The 19,590-nt window shown below is 37.7% G+C and overlaps 3 protein-coding genes across 12 annotated transcripts in view; 1 reads left to right on the top strand and 2 right to left on the bottom strand.

The window, feature by feature from the left end:
* Positions 1-1,743, bottom strand: part of nsmaf (neutral sphingomyelinase (N-SMase) activation associated factor) — a 43,268-nt gene extending 41,525 nt beyond the window's left edge. For all 3 annotated transcript variants that reach the window (XM_077201518.1, XM_077201517.1, XM_077201519.1), the window contains exons 1-2: positions 1,666-1,743; positions 236-325 (exon numbers count right to left, since the gene is read on the bottom strand). In XM_077201518.1, coding sequence (XP_077057633.1) covers positions 236-325; positions 1,666-1,703 — 128 coding nt within the window. In that variant the 5' untranslated portion in view covers positions 1,704-1,743. The remainder of the gene's footprint in view (positions 1-235; positions 326-1,665) is intronic.
* Positions 1,744-3,338: 1,595 nt separating this feature from the next.
* ggh (gamma-glutamyl hydrolase (conjugase, folylpolygammaglutamyl hydrolase)) lies at positions 3,339-11,451 on the top strand. The gene is made up of 9 exons (XM_077201571.1): positions 3,339-3,491; positions 3,583-3,691; positions 4,717-4,767; positions 5,006-5,090; positions 5,609-5,747; positions 7,676-7,782; positions 9,003-9,093; positions 9,998-10,132; positions 11,013-11,451. The coding sequence occupies exons 1-9, from the start codon at positions 3,389-3,391 to the stop codon at positions 11,132-11,134; spliced, it is 942 nt and encodes a 313-aa protein (XP_077057686.1). The 5' UTR covers positions 3,339-3,388; the 3' UTR covers positions 11,135-11,451.
* unm_hu7910 (un-named hu7910) overlaps positions 11,259-19,590 on the bottom strand; it is a 52,080-nt gene continuing 43,748 nt past the window's right edge. For all 8 annotated transcript variants that reach the window (XM_077201515.1, XM_077201508.1, XM_077201509.1 and 5 more), the window contains 3 exons: positions 19,176-19,267; positions 18,933-19,066; positions 11,259-12,724 (listed from right to left, as the gene is read on the bottom strand). In XM_077201515.1, the coding sequence (XP_077057630.1) occupies positions 12,574-12,724; positions 18,933-19,066; positions 19,176-19,267 (377 nt within the window). In that variant the 3' untranslated portion in view covers positions 11,259-12,573. The remainder of the gene's footprint in view (positions 12,725-18,932; positions 19,067-19,175; positions 19,268-19,590) is intronic.

Here is a 19,590-nt window from a genome sequence, read left to right as displayed (position 1 = left end):
AAAAATGCAGATTCATCCAGTAATGAAACGAGTGAAGTGCCAAATCGCCAGGACATTTGATTCCTGAAGAACAGTAAATCAATCAAGAAACAAGTCGATTCCTGTTTTACAGTCTGACACAACAAGTGCTATCGAGTGACTGACTCTTTTGGAGACTCTTTCAGTGTCATATTCTGCAAACCTCATGCATTTCACTTATAAATGATAGAGGTTAGTCCTCGGTTAGTTATCTCACCTGTTCGCCTCTGGACTGCTGTTGGTCAGATTATAAGCAGTGTGTTGTTCAAAATAATGTTCCTCCAGATCCAGTAACAACAGCGAGAATCTGCACAGAAACATGAGAAAATGACAAGTGTTTGAAGCTGGACGAGGCAAGAGAGGAAACAAAAATGTTGTGAACCTTGGGAACCTTACAAATTAAATGAATATTAATTACACAGACAGTACAATACACAGTCTTTCTTTTCTGGTAAAAACTCCATTCATTTTCTCCATAGGGAAACTGATTTTTAACGCCAACTTATAAATTGCTCCTGTTGAAGGAGTTAGGCCACATTATTTAAACTTATTTTTTAAATAATTGTGTTTAACAGAGGATTTCCTGATGAAAAACTACATAACCCATAATTCTGCAGAGAAAGTTCCACCAATCAGAGAGTAGGAAAAAGCAGCAAGAGCTCTTTAGCTCCGCCCACTCCTGAATGACGTGATCACGACCTCAGCCGTACGCTCTCAAAATACTTGAATTTTTGTGTATATATATATGCATGTTTTTACAATAAACTTACAATATATTGTTTATATAGATAATATAATATAAAATACAAATATATATTTCTCCATCATTACGCTGTTTGCAATGCTTCATGGGATTGTAGTTCTCTTACTCACTAAAGCTGTTAAGTTTAGTTTTGTGCCTTTGCATTTTTATCCGATTTTCAAAATTTGTATGCTTCAAATCAAAATTTTTAATGTTATGATTCAGAAAATTCCCAGTTTACAAGCTGTAATTACGAGTTCCACAAGGTATCTCGTAAAACCTTTTGTTTTAAATAGTGATGATCACTATACATTATTTAATAATAAACACTCCATTATCAAAAAAAGGTCCATTTTGATTTCATGGTGACTTTAATGAAAGCAGTTATAGGCACTTGCCTGACGAAAAGTAAACAAATGAATAATTACTGAGACAGAGATCAAGTGACATCGGCAGACTTCAACAGCTGACATTCATATTTTTCAAAACTGCTTTTCTCTCAAAAAATAGAGAGTTCACCACTAAATTAAGGTTAAAACAAAGACATCTTCTACTCAGCTAACATCTAAACACAAAGGGAGTCTTAACTTTACTGAATCAGAAATAAACAAACAAACTGGACACCTCTCTCTCTCTCTCTCTCTCTCTCTCTCTCTCTCTCTCTCTCCATACAAATGCTAGGAAAGTGTTAATAAAAGTCAAAATTAAGTTTTCTCCTCATGAAACGCATAAATATGCTAGGATCATGAATGCTGCGTGTTTTGTCCGTTTACTGGCCTGTTTATAAGGCGAATGACCCGCGAGCTCGAGTGACACAACAGGCCAGAAGTCAGAGAGTTAAACTGCGCGGACCTGAGGGAAAACAGGCTGAGTGAATAAACACGTTAGGTGAAGTGTGACAGTACCTTTCTTTAACGCGATCCTTCTTCGTGATGAAAGCCATGAGGGATCCGGGAATGTAAACACGGAAATGCTCGGAAACAGAGGAAGAACCACGTGATCGATGGATATCTCTGTCACGCTGCAGTGAAGAAATAACAATAACAATCAACGATTTTTTTTAGTTATTGTTTTAAAATCTGTGTTCAACCGTTCATGACTTCGTACAGTAAAGGGACTAAAAGGGATTTCCTGTTTAAAAATAATAAAAAAATCCGCTCCTTGATCCTGATTGGTTAAGCCGCTGTAAATCACTCACGTGACCTCTGCCTGTGTGATTATTAATTCATGAAAGCTTTTTATAAAAATAAATAAGTCCCGTTAACCCGTTGTGTATACAGTGATTTCAGAGATTGTCACTGAAAACCACGGCTCCTTCTTACTGCTTTTTGATCATAATTTTTCTGATCATAAAGTACATATTGAAAAATACATGTATTTATTTGTATTGCTTATTGAGTGACAGGTGATGCAATATTCAGTTCTTGACATATTTGGTTCCACTGGGTGGCGCCTATATGAATATTCATAATATTTCCCTAATGTGGGCGTGTCTTTGAGACAACTCGCAAACAACTGAAACAACTGAACTGAAAATATTAGTGAAATCTCATCGAATCGCATTATTTCCAAAAGATAATAAAGTTTAGGCCTATCTGAAAGAAATCGTAACCCTACATTTTTTTTAAGTGTAATATTCTTGTAAATGCTAGGGACAGAAAAATTGACATTTAGCATAACTTTTAATAACATGTTTAAAACAATGCATAGTTAGTGTAATTTAATAAATTATCCTTAATTTCTTAGTTTCTGGCCTCAACAGCCCGGTGAGCTACCCTTTATCAACAATTCTATTATTATTATTCATTTGTTTATTAATCTTTATTCAATCGTATGTTTTATTTATTTATTATAATATTGAACAAATATAGACTACAAAAAATAGGAAAATAAAATATACAGTGCAATATATAAAATAGATATACCAGTAAAAAGAAAGAAAATAATGCAAACAGATAAAAGAACAGGTATGAGATCATCATATAAATAGTTCAAAAGCTTCACATGGAGACCTAGTGCGTTTTGCATACTATTTTAACCGTCCGTTTTATTTGTATTATTTAAAAAAAAATAAAAAAAATATTGACAATTCATAACAAAAGTAACAGACAATTGTTACAACGCATACAGTCCGATTAAGCACCAAATGATACATGAATATATCAAGAATAATAACACTTGAAAAAAAAGAAAAGAAAAAAAAGTGACATACTTCAATTGGTAATATAGCATTACCTTTCATACTTTTAAATGAAAAGTTTAGAGTATGTATCAGTTATTAGCATAGCTTTCTTATTTTTAACCAACTTAAGAGACTCAACATATAAGTAAGTTTCAATTTGAAATAATTTAAAACACGGTTTAGAATTGGAGAATTTTGCTTTATGAATATGAAAATTACCTAGTAAAATAAAGGTATTTACAATATTACATAGCTTTCTGTCTTTACAAACAAAATAGGTAATAATTTGTATCCCATCAAATGTGTTTTTTGTGATATTTTAGATGTCAGATAATTTTCAACCGTCTGTTTTATGATGACCATAATAAAAACACACATGACGTCATGAACGCGGAAACGTGTCACATGAGGTCACGTGAGGGCAACATTTCTACTGTAAATGAAACATGATCCAGTTCTTATACCTCGCGTGTCTTTTCACTTTTACCGATTCCGTGTTTTCGGGCCGTCTCGGAGGACCAATAAAAACGAACGATAGACCAATAATCGGTGAGTTGAAAAGTTGTATTGAATACTGTGCATGAGAGAGTTTTAAACCACTCTATTCTCTTTAGACTTAAACTTTAAACCTGTTGTCCAGGTGTTCTCGCGCAGGACGTGCTTCACGCGACGCCTCAGAGAAACGCGTACATCGCGGCGTCGTACGTCAAGTTCCTGGAGTCCGCGGGCGCGCGCGTGATTCCGCTGATGTGAGTTTTTGATTTATTGATTGATTACTTTATTATCTGTTTCATTTTTTATTTTTTTTTATTTTTTTTTATTTTAATGTTTATTTTTTTTCTTTAATTTGTGTTGCTTGTGTTTCAACATACGTACACACAAAGAATTAATGTGCGTAAATATAAACACACGAAAAACAGCCCCCAAAAAAAGTTCATGGACCAAACCGCATGACTTGTTGATTATAATTGGTTTATAAGCTGTTACTAGCGCACTACATAGTGCACTGCCTACAATATGGAAGCAAAATGCAATGTGAAACATTTTTATAAATGGTAATTTCATTGTACATTGAGAAAATACAATAAAGCCAATTAAGTCACAGCTTATAAACGAGGTTATAACATATATTTACATTAATTTTGCACATGTTTTATTAAAAAGTTGTTATAAAACATTTCATGAGTAGTATGTTACGTTGTTGTGAAGCTTTTCAATTTAGAAAATGGTGTCATCGTCACAGAAATATAAAATATATATATATATTTGTGGAAAATGTATGGCCAAATTTGGCTTTTAACCTTGGTATATAAAATAACATTGCAACTAATATGATCTTCTAGTTCAAAAAGTTTAGTGCATTGCATTGTGGGATAGTATCCCAGGGATACACAATATGGGATCCTGTCTTACATAGTGGCTGCGCCCGAAATCGCATACTTCTCTACTATATAGTAGGCAAAAAACAATAAGAAGTGTGTGTATGATGGACACTTTATAAATGATAGTGAAGTCACATGATTATGACAACATAACGAATGTAGTACATCTAAATTTCATTAATAATATATTTCATAAAAACATACTTTTTTTAATGAAAGTATACGATTTGGGACGCAGCCAGTGTTGTTCAGATCGTTTGCTGCAAATTAAATACGTTATTTACGTTATACGTAAACTGCACAAACGGTAACTTTATTGTAGTACGCTACTCTGATCAGTTATTGAATTGACACTAAAGCATTCTAATGTAGTTTATTTTAATGTTCTGTAGGATCAATAGGACTGAAGATGAGTACACAAGGCTGTTTAAATCCATAAATGGGTGAGTAAATCTGTTATATATAAAATCTGTGACGTGATTACAGTAAGGAATTGGTGACTCTCTCTCTCAATTCAAATGAGCTTTATTGGCATGACTGTGTGAAATAGCACAATATTGCCAAAGCAATATACAAACATATAGATAAATAAAAGGGAAAAAAAAAACATTTCCATATTATATATAAATATATCAAATTTAAAAAAAAAATTAATAAATGAAGTATATTGACTCTCTCTAGAGTTCTGTTCCCAGGAGGCGGAGTCAGTTTAGAATCATCCGGATATTCCAAAACTGCCGCCATTTTCTACAGACTCGCTCTCGAGGTTTGTGTCAGTTTTGCACTCTGTATATGCAATACAAAATGTTGTGGTATTTAAATTTTTCATTGCAGTATCTAGGGATGTATGATATATCGGCCGAAAATATATATTTATAATAATAATAATTGGACGATATATTAAAGCTGATAAATAATGTATTATTTCCTTCAGCTGAGACACTTCAGATGCGCACTGTTCAACATGATGATTTTGAGTTGCTTGAAATATGATTGGAATCACTTCAAAAAAGGAAACTACAGTAAAGTGCAACATGTGCAGCGCAAGTGTGTCATATCGGCTACATAAAAATATCATGAGAACATCATAATTGTGTGCTTAGGACATGGATTTTAATGGTGAGACTTTCAGGCTCTCAAAAATTATAGAAAAACTTGGAATTAGATTTATCGGCTAATATATCGGTTAGCGGCTTTAAAATATAAAGAATTATCGGTTATCGGTATCGGCCAAAATGTTCATTTCGGTGCAACTCTACAGTGTCTGTGTGTGTGTGTTAACAGGCCAATTCAAACGGGGATTATTTCCCAGTATGGGGAACCTGTTTAGGGTTGGAGATGCTCATGTTGCTAACCAGTGGCGAGCGTCTCCTGTCCCGCACAAACACCAGTGGAGTCGCTCTGCCGCTGAACTTCACTGACGGTGAGAACAACACTGGATACACTATAGTTACATAATGATTATTATCAGTTTACTTCCATAGATACATTTCACAAAAATTAACTACTAGCTTGTTACGCAATGACGTACAGTGAAATTATTAACATGGTATGGTACAACTGCAGTGCGGCTAGTTTAAATTACTAACGTTTTTTGTCTCCAAATATTTTAAGCATAAAGGCCCGTTCACACCTAGGACGATAACGATAAAGATATAGTTCTAAAAATCGTTCTCAATATTAAAGATTTGCAGAGTTCACAACACAGCTATAACGATATAGATATAGAGAAACGATATCATTGGGAATCACTTTCATAACGATATTTTTTCCAGCTGTTGAACAATAAAACACTGACATCCAATCAGAATCCATTCTAATTTAAGGGCTCTCGCATTTAAAATAGCAGACGGCATTGTGCAGATAATCGCAGAGTCCAGAAAAATTCACTGTTTGACAAGTCAAGCCCCTTTTTAAGAAAATTAATATGGAAGACAATCGAAGTTTTACCTCAGGTATCCAGCGCTAGTTTCGACAACGCTGTCTTGCTTCCTCTGAAGTTGCAGTGAAAAACTGTGTTGTTTTTATTCCACTATATTGACTACGTCAGCTAAATTCACTATTACATTATTAGCTCATTACACTAGCTTCACTCAAAACATAGTATGCTGAGGACATCTGCTGGTTAAAGCCTGTAAATGCAACAAGAACGGCAAAAACATGTTCAATGACGTTGTACACACTTTGAAACCATAGCGCGCAAGCTTAGAATAAACAGACCGTTATCGTTCGCTGGTGTGGATGCAAATATAGTTATCGGTATAGTTATCGTTAGTTGGTGTGGACACAAATATAGTTATTGTTATAGCTATCGTTCGTTGTTGTGGACGCAAATATAGTTATCATTATAGTTATCGCTCGTTGGTGTGGACGCAAATATAGTTATCGTTTTAGTTATCGTTCGTTGGTTTGGACGCAAATATAATTATTCTTATAGTTATCTTTATAGCTATCGTTCGTTAGTGTGAACGCAGATATAGTTATCGTTATAGTTATCTTTATGAATCATTCGTTGGTGTGAAAGCAAATATAGTTATCTTTATAGTGATCTTTATAGCTATCGTTCGTTAGTGTGAACGCAAATATAGTTATCGTTATAGTTATCTTTATAGCTATCGTTCGTTGGTGTGGACGCAAATATAGTTATCTTTATAGTAATCGTTCGTTGGTGTGGACGCAAATATAGTTATCTTTATAGTTATCGTTCGTTGGTGTGGACACATATTTATCGTTATAGTTATCGTTATAGTTATCGTTAGTTGGTGTGGACGCAAATATAGTTATCGTTATAGTTATCTTTATAATTATCGTTCGTTAGTGTGAACGCAAATATAGTTATCGTTATAGTCATCTTTATAGTTATCGTTTGTTGGTGTGAACGCAAATATAGTTATCGTTATAGTTATCTTTACAGTTATCGTTCGTTGGTGTGGACGCAAATATAGTTATCGTTATAGTTATCTTTATAATTATCATTCGTTAGTGTGAACGCAAATATAGTTATCGTTATAGTTATCTTTATAGTTATAGTTTGTTGGTGTGGACGCAAATATAGTTATCGTTATAGTTATTGTTCGTTGGTGTGGACGCAAATATAGTTATCGTTATAGTTATCGTTCGTTGGTGTGGACACAGATATAGTTATCCTTATCGTTATAGCTATCATTCGTTTGTGTGGATGCAAATATAGTTATCGTTATAGCTATTGTTCGTTTGTGTGGACGCAAATATAGTTATCTTTATAGTTATCTTTATAGTTATCGTTCGTTGGTGTGAACAGCCCTTAAGTCTTGGTGTTATAATCATCATAAATGCATAAATGTAGTAATGTTTTCATCCGATGCGGTTTAGATGTCAGAGACAGTAGACTGTTCAAAGAGTTTCCTGAGGAGCTTCTGAAATCTCTGGCAACCGAACGGCTCACAGAAAACTCTCATCAGTGGAGTCTTACGACTGAGGTAACAATCATTACTCTTCACCATTCAGCTGATATTCCTTCATCTCTGGCTTCTATATATAGGAAGATCTGTTGACAAAAATGCAATATTATATACATAACAATGCTTTCAGTTGTGTATAAACAACTTGCATTGGCCCTAAACGGACAAACACGTTTCGTCACTATGTTGTTCTTCATGCAAAGAAGCTGCTAAAGTCAGCGAATAAAACACTCACACAATGATGAACAAGTAACAATAATATTCGCAATAACGTATCGTTTTACTGAGTAATTAAGTAAACATAATTTCTTTGTAAAGAAACCTCATTGCTTAACTACTCTCTGCTGTCTCAGACGACGACGTCACTTCCTGTCGGCCACCATAACTTCTGTTGGGTGCAATTCACAACCTCACCACTAGATGCCGCTAAAATTTACACACTGCATCTTTAAGTTTATAAACTGAAGATTAAATGTTATCAAAATTAAAAATATATAATAAGTGTTAAAGGTGAAGTATGTGAGATTTATGTTAAAAACTCAGTTTACTGTTCAGTGACTATTAGATTCATGGATTCGTCTCTCCCAAATAGTGTAAAAAAGTAAAAAAAAAAAAAAGATTTTACGTTATTTTATATTTTTATATGAAATATATATTTTTTCAAAAACATGTTTTACTCTAAAACTGTGAGAAAAGCAAAGCCATAAATCTAAACAAGTTGCGTTCAAAATTTGAGCTTGATATCTCAAAAAAAATATCTTTCAGTGAGAGTGTTTGTCTGCAGTACCGAACGCTTCCACTAGAGGAAATTCATCTCTCATTAATTTCCAATGTGCTCGTTTCTGACCGCGAGAAGCACACGTGTGACCATTGTTTTCAGGACCATTTAACCTTTTCGAATCATGTCCCATGATTTATTTTTGTGTTCACATAACAAGTGCCAAAACCTTTAGCAAGTTTTGTATCATTCCGATAAAAAAAAAAAAAAACGTAACATTTTTCGGTCAAAAATAACCGAAGAGCACCTGATTTAATTATGACAGCGCCCTCTACTGTATAACAGTGATAACTGGAATTGCTGGAAAATTCAGTCAATGGCAGGAAAGAGTTAAAACTGCAACGTACAAAACAAGACATTTGTATAGACATATCTCACGTAATGAATACATGTTTGATTCAAACTATTTTTATTTTTGCTGGATAAATCGAAATGAAAAATTTCTAAATGTTTATTTCAGAACTTTACGAAGAGTGAGAGACTGAAGCGCTTCTACAGGGTTTTGAGTACAAACTCAGATGGACAGAACGAGTTTGTGTCCACAGTCGAGGGTGAGATAATAATCATATTCTTCTTTCACATTTACACCAGTCAAAAGATAGATTTTTAATCTTTTCAAAAGAAGTCTCTTCTGCTCACTAAGGCTGCATTTATTTGATTAAAAATTCAACAACAAAAAAAACAGTAATATTTTTAAATTATTTTTAATGAATGTGTATTTTGTGTCACATGATCCTTCAGAAATCACTATAATATGATGATTTGATGCTCAAGAAACAGTGTTGGAAACAGTCATTTACATTTTTAATTTCAGGATTCTTTGATGAATAGAAACTTCAAAAGAACAGCATTTTTCTGAAATAGAATATTTTGTAACATTATAAATGTCTTTACTGTAACTTTTTTTATCAATTTAATTCATATTTAATGAATAAAAGTATTTTATTTCCCCCAAAAAATAAAATAAAAATTCTTACTGACCCCAAAATATTCTATTTCAGATAAATGCTGTTGTTTTAAAGTTTCCATCGAAGAATCCTGATATTATAAATGTACATAACTGTTTTCAACACTGATAATAATCATAAATGTTTCTTGAGCATCAAATCATCATATTACACTGATTTCTGAAGGATCATGTCACACTGAAGACTGGAGTAATGATGCTGAAAATACAGCTTAGATCACAGGAATAAATTACACTTCACTATATATTCACATAGAAAACATTTTTTTTAAATTGTCATAATATTTCACAATATTACTGTTTTTTGTTGTTATATTTTGAATCAAATAATTGCAGCCTTAGTGAGCAGAAGAGACTTCTTACAAAAATCTTACCGATCCAAAACTTAGGACTGGTAGTGTATGTCGTGTGTGTTTTCTACGCCTTTATAGAATATATATTGTTCTTTTTACAAGCTTCTCATGTGTGTTTTCTCCTCTCACACACAGCGTATGATTTCCCCATCTACGCGACTCAATGGCACCCGGAGAAAAACGCGTTTGAGTGGAGTCGTCCTTATATTCCCCACTCGCCCAGAGCCGTTCAGACCAGCTTCTACACCGCACACTTCTTCATCAACGAAGGTATATCAATATTAATAATAATTATAACAATACGGGGTTTTACCAGCCGTTTATTATATTGATTGGCCATTTGATTCCTTTAAGGCGAGACACCCCTGGGGAATAGGCTGAAACAAATATCTAATACATATCACCATACTTCACCAGTTGATTGATTACATAAATAATTTAAAAAAAAAATTGTTTTACAAGTCTTCTGAAATGTTATGTTTGAATATGCAAATGAGGCATTGTCTAATTTAATATGCACTCATTTGCGTACATTTCTAGGATAAAATTCTGAACATTGGATAAAGCCAGGTTCAAAATTTTTGTTTCTTATATATATATATATATATATATATATATATATATATATATATATATATATATATATATATATATATATCTATATAAAATGTTAAAGGTTTTTACAGAGGGGATTTTGGATTTCTCATTTTATCACTACATAAATCAGAAAATACTGTCGACAGCCAAAAATAAATAACTTTCCACCATTTTTCCCATGTATAAAATCAGGAAAATTATATATGAACAAACCCCTCAGGAAAAACCTTCAGAATATAGATCAGAATAAAAGTGTTAAGTTTGGTGTGTGTGTGTGTGTGAGTCACTGAAGTGGAGATTTCTGGCTCAATGTCGGAGGAAAAACTCATTTTGAGAAAAACAGCTTTTAAAGATATGAACTGTAAGTGAAATCTACAGACGCAAATACATAAAGTGAAGTAAAACATTCAGATAAAAGTGGATTTTGGACGTTTTCTTTCCACTAGTCTGAAAAAACACTGAAAAGCCCATAAATCTCCACACTGATGGAAGACAGAGTCTCGTCTGATTAATGAATGAACACATCAGGAATAATACGTTTTCTCTTTTACAGCGAGGAAAAGTTTCCACAGTTTTCCCAGTGTGGAGGAAGAGGAGAAAGCCTTGATCTACAACTATAAACCGGAATATACCGCAACTCTCAGCGCCTTTGAACAGAGCTATTACTTTGATTAGGGAAATCTGTATTCATTTTATAATTATTATTATTATTTTATTTAATTTACACATTGGAACTGCACATACTCCTGCTGTGATGTGAAGATGATCAATCAAACTGAATTATAATGGAGTTTATGTATTTTCAGATGTTCCAGAATTTAATAATTCACGATCAACACAAACAACAAACATTTGCCATGTAAACAAACATGTACATATACAAAAAAAATCATGTAGAATCTGTAGTGTTAATAAAACATGTGCTCTGATGAAAACATTTACAGAAAATTAAAAAAAATGCATTATGCAAAATAAAATGTCATGTTCACTTATTTTGACTCATTCTTGACGTTGATAGTCGTTTCTACGGTTGGAAAAAGACACGAAGTGATGATGTTTTTATCTCTTAATGAACGCACACACATGCACAAACTTTAACCCACAACATACAGTGCAATGCTCAATCATATCTATAACTTTATAAAAAGTGACTTAAGTCTCAGTTTTTCTGTTAGAAACAGCAAATGCAACTTTCTCATATTCTGATCTCTTAATTCTCCCATAACTGTATGTACTGTACATTTACCCTTCAATCTAACTGTCTTTAATATTACTGTTGAGCCCTAAAAAACACATCCTTCTGAAACATGATTTCAAATCATATTTGCTTTACCTAAATTAAGATCTTGAATATTAGGTGACTATGTTCTCATGTTACGCACAACTCAAACAATATGATTCACAGAACTTATACATTCACATTGCCTTGGAAGTTTGTGGTTTATGAAAACTGCAGAGAGCGCTCTGATTGGCTGTTGACCTGCTGTTCGAGCTCTGTGATTGGCTGTTATCCTCCATATGGGTGAGAGAGTCTGCCTCTGTGATTGGCTGTTATCCTCTATATGGGTGAGAGAGTCTGTCTCTGTGATTGGCTGTTATCCTCTATATGGGTGAGAGAGTCTGTCTCTGTGATTGGCTGTTATCCTCTATGGGTGAGTGAGTCTGTCTCTGTGATTGGCTGTTATCCTCTATATGGGTGAGAGAGTCTGTCTCTGTGATTGGCTGTTATCTTCTATATGGGTGACTGAGTCTGTCTCTGTGATTGGCTGTTATCCTCTATATGGGTGAGAGAGTCTGTCTCTGTGATTGGCTGTTATCCTCTATGGGTGAGTGAGTCTGTCTCTGTGATTGGCTGTTATCCTCTATATGGGTGACTGAGTCTGTCTCTGTGATTGGCTGTTATCTTCTATATGGGTGACTGAGTCTGTCTCTGTGATTGGCTGTTATCCTCTATATGGGTGAGAGAGTCTGTCTCTGTGATTGGCTGTTATCTTCTATATGGGTGAGAGAGTCTGTCTCTGTGATTGGCTGTTATCTTCTATATGGGTGAGTGAGTCTGTCTCTGTGATTGGCTGTTGACCTGCTCTTTGAGCTCTGTGATTGGCTGTTATCCTCTATATGGGTGAGAGAGTCTGCCTCTGTGATTGGCTGAGCTCGGGGTGCCAAACGTCCACGATGAAGATGAGTCTGAATCTTTCTGCCTCCTGCCAGACTTCATGCTCGAACGAGTCGTCAAATATTAATACTTTTCCTTCTTCCCACTCCCTGAAACACAATCAACAGTCACTGAATACATTGAGTCATCCCACACATTAATTCCAAAAAAAACGAAACAAAAATTGACTATCCAAGTTTCATCTACTCGCCAGTTTTTATTCACATTTGCTGCTTGCTAAGTGTTCATTTAGCCTGTCAATAGTAGGCCCTGAAAAAAAGAGTCCGCGAAGCTTCGAACTGCCAAAGTCACATGATTTTTCAGTTTCTACACTTTCCAATGTTTTTCCACTAGGGGGCGACGATCTCTGTGAACCCTAGTGTAGGGAGAAATTAAGCGTTTCGGAGCTTTGAATCAGTTGATTCGCTAAACGATTCACTGATGGAAGCTCCACTCGCTGGCGACCCCTGCTGGTCAGAACAGTGTAAATGCAGCGGAAACTCAAGTCAAAACATGCAGAAAAACAGCTTTTACAAACCAAATACAGTTTCATTGAAGCTGTCATCTATTAAATGCAAATCAATCATAGCGAATCAACTGATTCAAAGCTACGAAACGCTTCGATTTTCCCAAAACAAGATGAAACATTTCTCCAGTATTGTAATAAATACAGTTTTAATGAGTGTGTAAATATGACCTGGTCTGGTGTGTACAGTGTTAATGAGTGTGTAAAGCTGACCTGGTCTGGTGTGTGCTGTGTTAATGAGTGTGTAAAGATGACCTGGTCTGGTGTGTGCAGTGTTAATGAGTGTGTAAAGCTGACCTGGTCTGGTGTGTGCAGTGTTAATGAGTGTGTAAAGCTGACCTGGTCTGGTGTGTGCAGTGTTAATGAGTGTGTAAAGCTGACCTGGTCTGGTGTGTGCAGTGTTAATGAGTGTGTAAAGCTGACCTGGTCTGGTGTGTACAGTGTTAATGAGTGTGTAAAGCTGACCTGGTCTGGTGTGTACAGTGTTAATGAGTGTGTAAAGCTGACCTGGTCTGGTGTGTGCTGTGTTAATGAGTGTGTAAAGATGACCTGGTCTGGTGTGTACAGTGTCAATGAGTGTGTAAAGCTGACCTGGTCTGATGTGTGCAGTGTTAATGAGTGTGTAAAGCTGACCTGGTCTGGTGTGTAGTGTTAATGAGTGTGTAAAGCTGACCTGGTCTGGTGTGTACAGTGTTAATGAGTGTGTAAAGCTGACCTGGTCTGATGTGTGCAGTGTTAATGAGTGTGTAAAGCTGACCTGGTCTGGTGTGTGCTGTGTTAATGAGTGTGTAAAGATGACCTGGTCTGGTGTGTACAGTGTTAATGAGTGTGTAAAGCTGACCTGGTCTGATGTGTGCAGTGTTAATGAGTGTGTAAAGCTGACCTGGTCTGGTGTGTGCTGTGTTAATGAGTGTGTAAAGCTGACCTGATCTGGTGTGAACAGTGTTAATGAGTGTGTAAAGCTGACCTGGTCTGATGTGTGCAGTGTTAATGAGTGTGTAAAGCTGACCTGGTCTGGTGTGTGCAGTGTTAATGAATGTGTAAAGCTGACCTGGTCTGGTGTGTACAGTGTTAATGAATGTGTAAAGCTGACCTGGTCTGGTGTGTGCAGTGTTAATGAGTGCGTAAAGCTGACCTGGTCTGATGTGTGCAGTGTTAATGAGTGTGTAAAGCTGACCTGGTCTGGTGTGTACAGTGTTAATGAGTGTGTAAAGCTGACCTGATCTGGTGTGTGCAGTGTTAATGAGTGCGTAAAGCTGACCTGGTCTGATGTGTGCAGTGTTAATGAGTGTGTAAAGCTGACCTGGTCTGGTGTGTGCAGTGTTAATGAGTGTGTAAAGCTGACCTGATCTGGTGTGTGCAGTGTTAATGAGTGTGTAAAGCTGACCTGGTCTGGTGTGTGCAGTGTTAATGAGTGTGTAAAGCTGACCTGGTCTGGTGTGTGCAGTGTTAATGAGTGTGTAAAGCTGACCTGATCTGGTGTGTGCAGTGTTAATGAGTGCGTAAAGCTGACCTGGTCTGATGTGTGCAGTGTTAATGAGTGTGTAAAGCTGACCTGGTCTGATGTGTGCAGTGTTAATGAGTGTGTAAAGCTGACCTGGTCTGGTGTGTGCAGTGTTAATGAGTGCGTAAAGCTGACCTGGTCTGATGTGTGCAGTGTTAATGAGTGTGTAAAGCTGACCTGATCTGGTGTGAACAGTGTTAATGAGTGTGTAAAGCTGACCTGGTCTGATGTGTGCAGTGTTAATGAGTGTGTAAAGCTGACCTGGTCTGGTGTGTGCTGTGTTAATGACGGTGTAAAGCTGACCTGGTCTGGTGTGTGCAGTGTTAATGAATGTGTAAAGCTGACCTGGTCTGGTGTGTGCAGTGTTAATGAGTGCGTAAAGCTGACCTGGTCTGATGTGTGCAGTGTTAATGAGTGTGTAAAGCTGACCTGGTCTGGTGTGTACAGTGTTAATGAGTGTGTAAAGCTGACCTGATCTGGTGTGTGCAGTGTTAATGAGTGCGTAAAGCTGACCTGGTCTGATGTGTGCAGTGTTAATGAGTGTGTAAAGCTGACCTGGTCTGGTGTGTGCAGTGTTAATGAGTGTGTAAAGCTGACCTGATCTGGTGTGTGCAGTGTTAATGAGTGTGTAAAGCTGACCTGGTCTGGTGTGTGCAGTGTTAATGAGTGTGTAAAGCTGACCTGGTCTGGTGTGTGCAGTGTTAATGAGTGTGTAAAGCTGACCTGATCTGGTGTGTGCAGTGTTAATGAGTGCGTAAAGCTGACCTGGTCTGATGTGTGCAGTGTTAATGAGTGTGTAAAGCTGACCTGGTCTGATGTGTGCAGTGTTAATGAGTGTGTAAAGCTGACCTGGTCTGGTGTGTGCAGTGTTAATGAGTGCGTAAAGCTGACCTGGTCTGATGTGTGCAGTGTTAATGAGTGTGTAAAGCTGACCTGGTCTGGTGTGTGCAGTGTTAATGAGTGTGTAAAGCTGACCTGGTCTGGTGTGTGCAGTGTTAATGAGTGTGTAAAGATGACCTGGTCTGGTGTGTACAGTGTTAATGAGTGTGTAAAGCTGACCTGGTCTGGTGTGTGCAGTGTTAATGAGTGTGTAAAGCTGAGCTGGTCTGGTGTGTGCAGTGTTAATGAGTGTGTAAAGCTGACCTGGTCTGGTGTGTGCAGTGTTAATGAGTGTGTAAAGCTGACCTGGTCTGGTGTGTGCAGTGTTAATGAGTGTGTAAAGCTGACCTGGTCTGTTGTGTACAGTGTTAATGAGTGTGTAAAGCTGACCTGGTCTGGTGTGTACAGTGTTAATGAGTGTGTAAAGCTGACCTGGTCTGGTGTGTGCAGTGTTAATGAGTGTGTAAAGCTGACCTGGTCTGGTGTGTGCAGTGTTAATGCGTGTGTAAAGATGACCTGGTCTGGTTTGTACAGTGTTAATGAGTGTGTAAAGCTGACCTGGTCTGGTGTGTTCAGTGTTAATGAGTGTGTAAAGCTCTCCTGGTCTGGTGTGTACAGTGTTAATGAGTGTGTAAAGCTGACCTGGTCTGGTGTGTACAGTGTTAATGAGTGTGTAAAGCTGACCTGGTCTGGTGTGTGCAGTGTTAATGCGTGTGTAAAGATGACCTGGTCTGGTTTGTACAGTGTTAATGAGTGTGTAAAGCTGACCTGGTCTGGTGTGTGCAGTGTTAATGAGTGTGTAAAGCTCTCCTGGTCTGGTGTGTACAGTGTTAATGACTGTGTAAAGCTGACCTGGTCTGGTGTGTGCAGTGTTAATGAGTGTGTAAAGCTGACCTGGTCTGGTTTGTACAGTGTTAATGAGTGTGTAAAGCTGACCTGGTCTGGTGTTTGCAGTGTTAATGAATGTGTAAATCTGACCTGGTCTGGTGTGTGCAGTGTTAATGAGTGTGTAAAGATGACCTGGTCTGGTGTGTACAGTGTTAATGAGTGTGTAAAGATGACCTGGTCTGGTGTGTGCAGCGTTAATGAGTGTGTAAAGCTGACCTGTTCTGGTGTGTACAGTGTTAATGAGTGTGTAAAGCTGACCTGTTATGGTGTGTACAGTGTTAATGAGTGTGTAAAGATGACCTGGTCTGGTGTGTGCAGTGTTAATGAGTGTGTGAAGCTGACCTGGTCTGGTGTGTGCAGTGTTAATGAGTGTGTAAAGCTGACCTGGTCTGGTGTGTACAGTGTTAATGAGTGTGTAAAGCTTACCAGGTCTGGTGTGTGCAGTGTTAATGAGTGTGTAAACCTGACCTGGTCTGGTGTGTGCAGGGTTAATGAGTGTGTAAAGCTGACCTGGTCTGGTGTGTGCAGTGTTAATGAGTGTGTAAAGCTGACCTGGTGTGTACAGTGTTAATGAGTGTGTAAAGCTGACCAGGTCTGGTGTGTGCAGTGTTAATGAGTGTGTAAAGCTGACCTGGTCTGGTGTGTGCAGTGTTAATGAGTGTGTAAAGCTGACCTGGTCTGGTGTGTACAGTGTTAATGAGTGTGTAAAGCTGACCTGGTCTGGTGTGTACAGTGTTAATGAGTGTGTAAAGCTGACCTGGTCTGGTGTGTGCATTGTTAATGAGTGAGTAAAGATGACCTGGTCTGGTGTGTACAGTGTTAATGAGTGAGTAAAGATGACCTGGTCTGGTGTGTGCGGTGTTAATGACTGTGTAAAGCTGACCTGGTCTGGTATGTGCATTGTTAATGAGTGTGTAAAGCTGACCTGGTCTGGTGTGTACAGTGTTAATGAGTGTGTAAAGCTGACCTGGTCTGGTGTGTGCAGTGTTAATGAGTGTGTAAAGCTGACCTGGTCTGGTGTGTGCAGTGTTAATGAGTGTCTAAAGCTGACCTGGTCTGGCGTGTGCAGTGTTAATGAGTGTGTAAAGATGACCTGGTCTGGTTTGTACAGTGTTAATGAGTGTGTAAAGCTGACCTGGTCTGGTGTGTACAGTGTTAATGAGTGTGTAAAGCCGACCTGGTCTGGTGTGTACAGTGTTAATGAGTGAGTAAAGATGACCTGGTCTGGTGTGTACAGTGTTAATGAGTGTGTAAAGATGACCTGGTCTGGTGTGTGCAGTGTTAATGAGTGAGTAAAGATGACCTGGTCTGGTGTGTACAGTGTTAATGAGTGAGTAAAGATGACCTGGTCTGGTGTGTGCAGTGTTAATGAGTGTGTAAAGCTGACCTGGTCTGGTTTGTGCATTGTTAATGAGTGTGTAAAGATGACCTGGTCTGGTGTGTACAGTGTTAATGAGTGAGTAAAGATGACCTGGTCTGGTGTGTACAGTGTTAATGAGTGTGTAAAGCCGACCTGGTCTGGTGTGTGCAGTGTTAATGAGTGTGTAAAGCTGACCTGTTCTGGTGTGTACAGTGTTAATGAGTGTGTAAAGCTGACCTGGTCTGGTGTGTACAGTGTTAATGAGTGTGTAAAGATGACCTGGTCTGGTGTGTACAGTGTTAATGAGTGTCTAAAGCTGACCTGGTCTGGTGTGTGCAGTGTTAATGAGTGTGTAAAGCTGACCTGGTCTGGTGTGTGCAGTGTTAATGAGTGTGTAAAGCTGACCTGGTCTGGTGTGTGCAGTGTTAATGAGTGTGTAAAGCTGACCTGGTCTGGTGTTTGCAGTGTTAATTAGTGTGTAAAGCTGACCTGGTCTGGTATGTACAGTGTTAATGAGTGTGTAAAGCTGACCTGGTCTGGTGTGTGCAGTGTTAATGAGTGTGTAAAGCTGACCTGGTCTGGTGTGAACAGTGTTAATGAGTGTGTAAAGCTGACCTGGTCTGATGTGTGCAGTGTTAATGAGTGTGTAAAGCTGACCTGGTCTGGTGTGTGCAGTGTTAATGAGTGTGTAAAGCTGACCTGGTCTGGTGTGAGCAGTGTTAATGAGTGTGTAAAGCTGACATGGTCTGGTGTGAACAGTGTTAATGAGTGTGTAAAGCTGACCTGGTCTGGTGTGTACAGTGTTAATGAGTGTGTAAAGCTGACCTGGTCTGGTGTGTACAGTGTTAATGAGTGTGTAAAGCTGACCTGGTCTGGTGTGAACAGTGTTAATGAGTGTGTAAAGCTGACCTGGTCTGGTGTGAACAGTGTTAATGAGTGTGTAAAGCTGACCTGGTCTGGTGTGTGCAGTGTTAATGAGTGTGTAAAGCTGACCTGGTCTGGTGTGTACAGTGTTAATGAGTGTGTAAAGCTGACCTGGTCTGGTGTGAGCAGTGTTAATGAGTGTGTAAAGCTGACATGGCCTGGTGTGTGCAGTGTTAATGAGTGTGTAAAGCTGACCTGGTCTGGTGTGTGCAGTGTTAATGAGTGTGTAAAGATGACCTGGTCTGGTTTGTACAGCGGATCCTGCAGCCCGAAGGAGGAATGATGAGGCCGAGATGCATTCGCAGACGACAGTTCGTGGGTCCAGTGTGTGGCCACACATGAGTTCCAGGTCGCATCACTGAAAACTTGATCTAAAAGAGTAAGAGAATGTTTCCTGGATTTATATTAGTAGGCAACAGTTTATCTTTATGGGAAACGAGCACTGTAAAAGAGAAGAGTAATTGATTTCTGGGGATTTACCTGGCCTCTTTTGCAGCCAGTGGCTTCTGGGTAACGTTCCAGCAAGGCACAGGTTTTAGGGACACTGCGACACGACGAAGCAGTCTTTCGACCTGAGAAAGAGTAAACGTTGTACATATTATGAATGTAAACAGGAGAGAAAGAAAGCACACGTTTATCAGTATATTAGATCAGTGCATTCGCTCTTAAAGTGACAGCATCCTAATAACCTTAATAATAGATTAATAAGAGTAAACATAGTACATATTATGTGGCCTAAACAGTTAAATACATACTTAAAATGTATTCAAAACATACAAGGAAATAGTAAATAATATAGAGGAACAAAGAAACATTACAAGCAATAAACAAAGAGTGCTTTCAGTATCTGAATGTGTTGCAGTGATTTCTCTCATCAACTGTTTGATTATTATTG

The sequence above is a fragment of the Siphateles boraxobius genome, unplaced genomic scaffold (genome assembly GCF_051911475.1).
Source record: "Siphateles boraxobius isolate OS27281-9 unplaced genomic scaffold, OSU_SipBor_1 48, whole genome shotgun sequence".
Classification (NCBI taxonomy): domain Eukaryota; kingdom Metazoa; phylum Chordata; class Actinopteri; order Cypriniformes; family Leuciscidae; genus Siphateles; species Siphateles boraxobius.
This window is presented reverse-complemented; position numbering and strand designations above follow the sequence as displayed.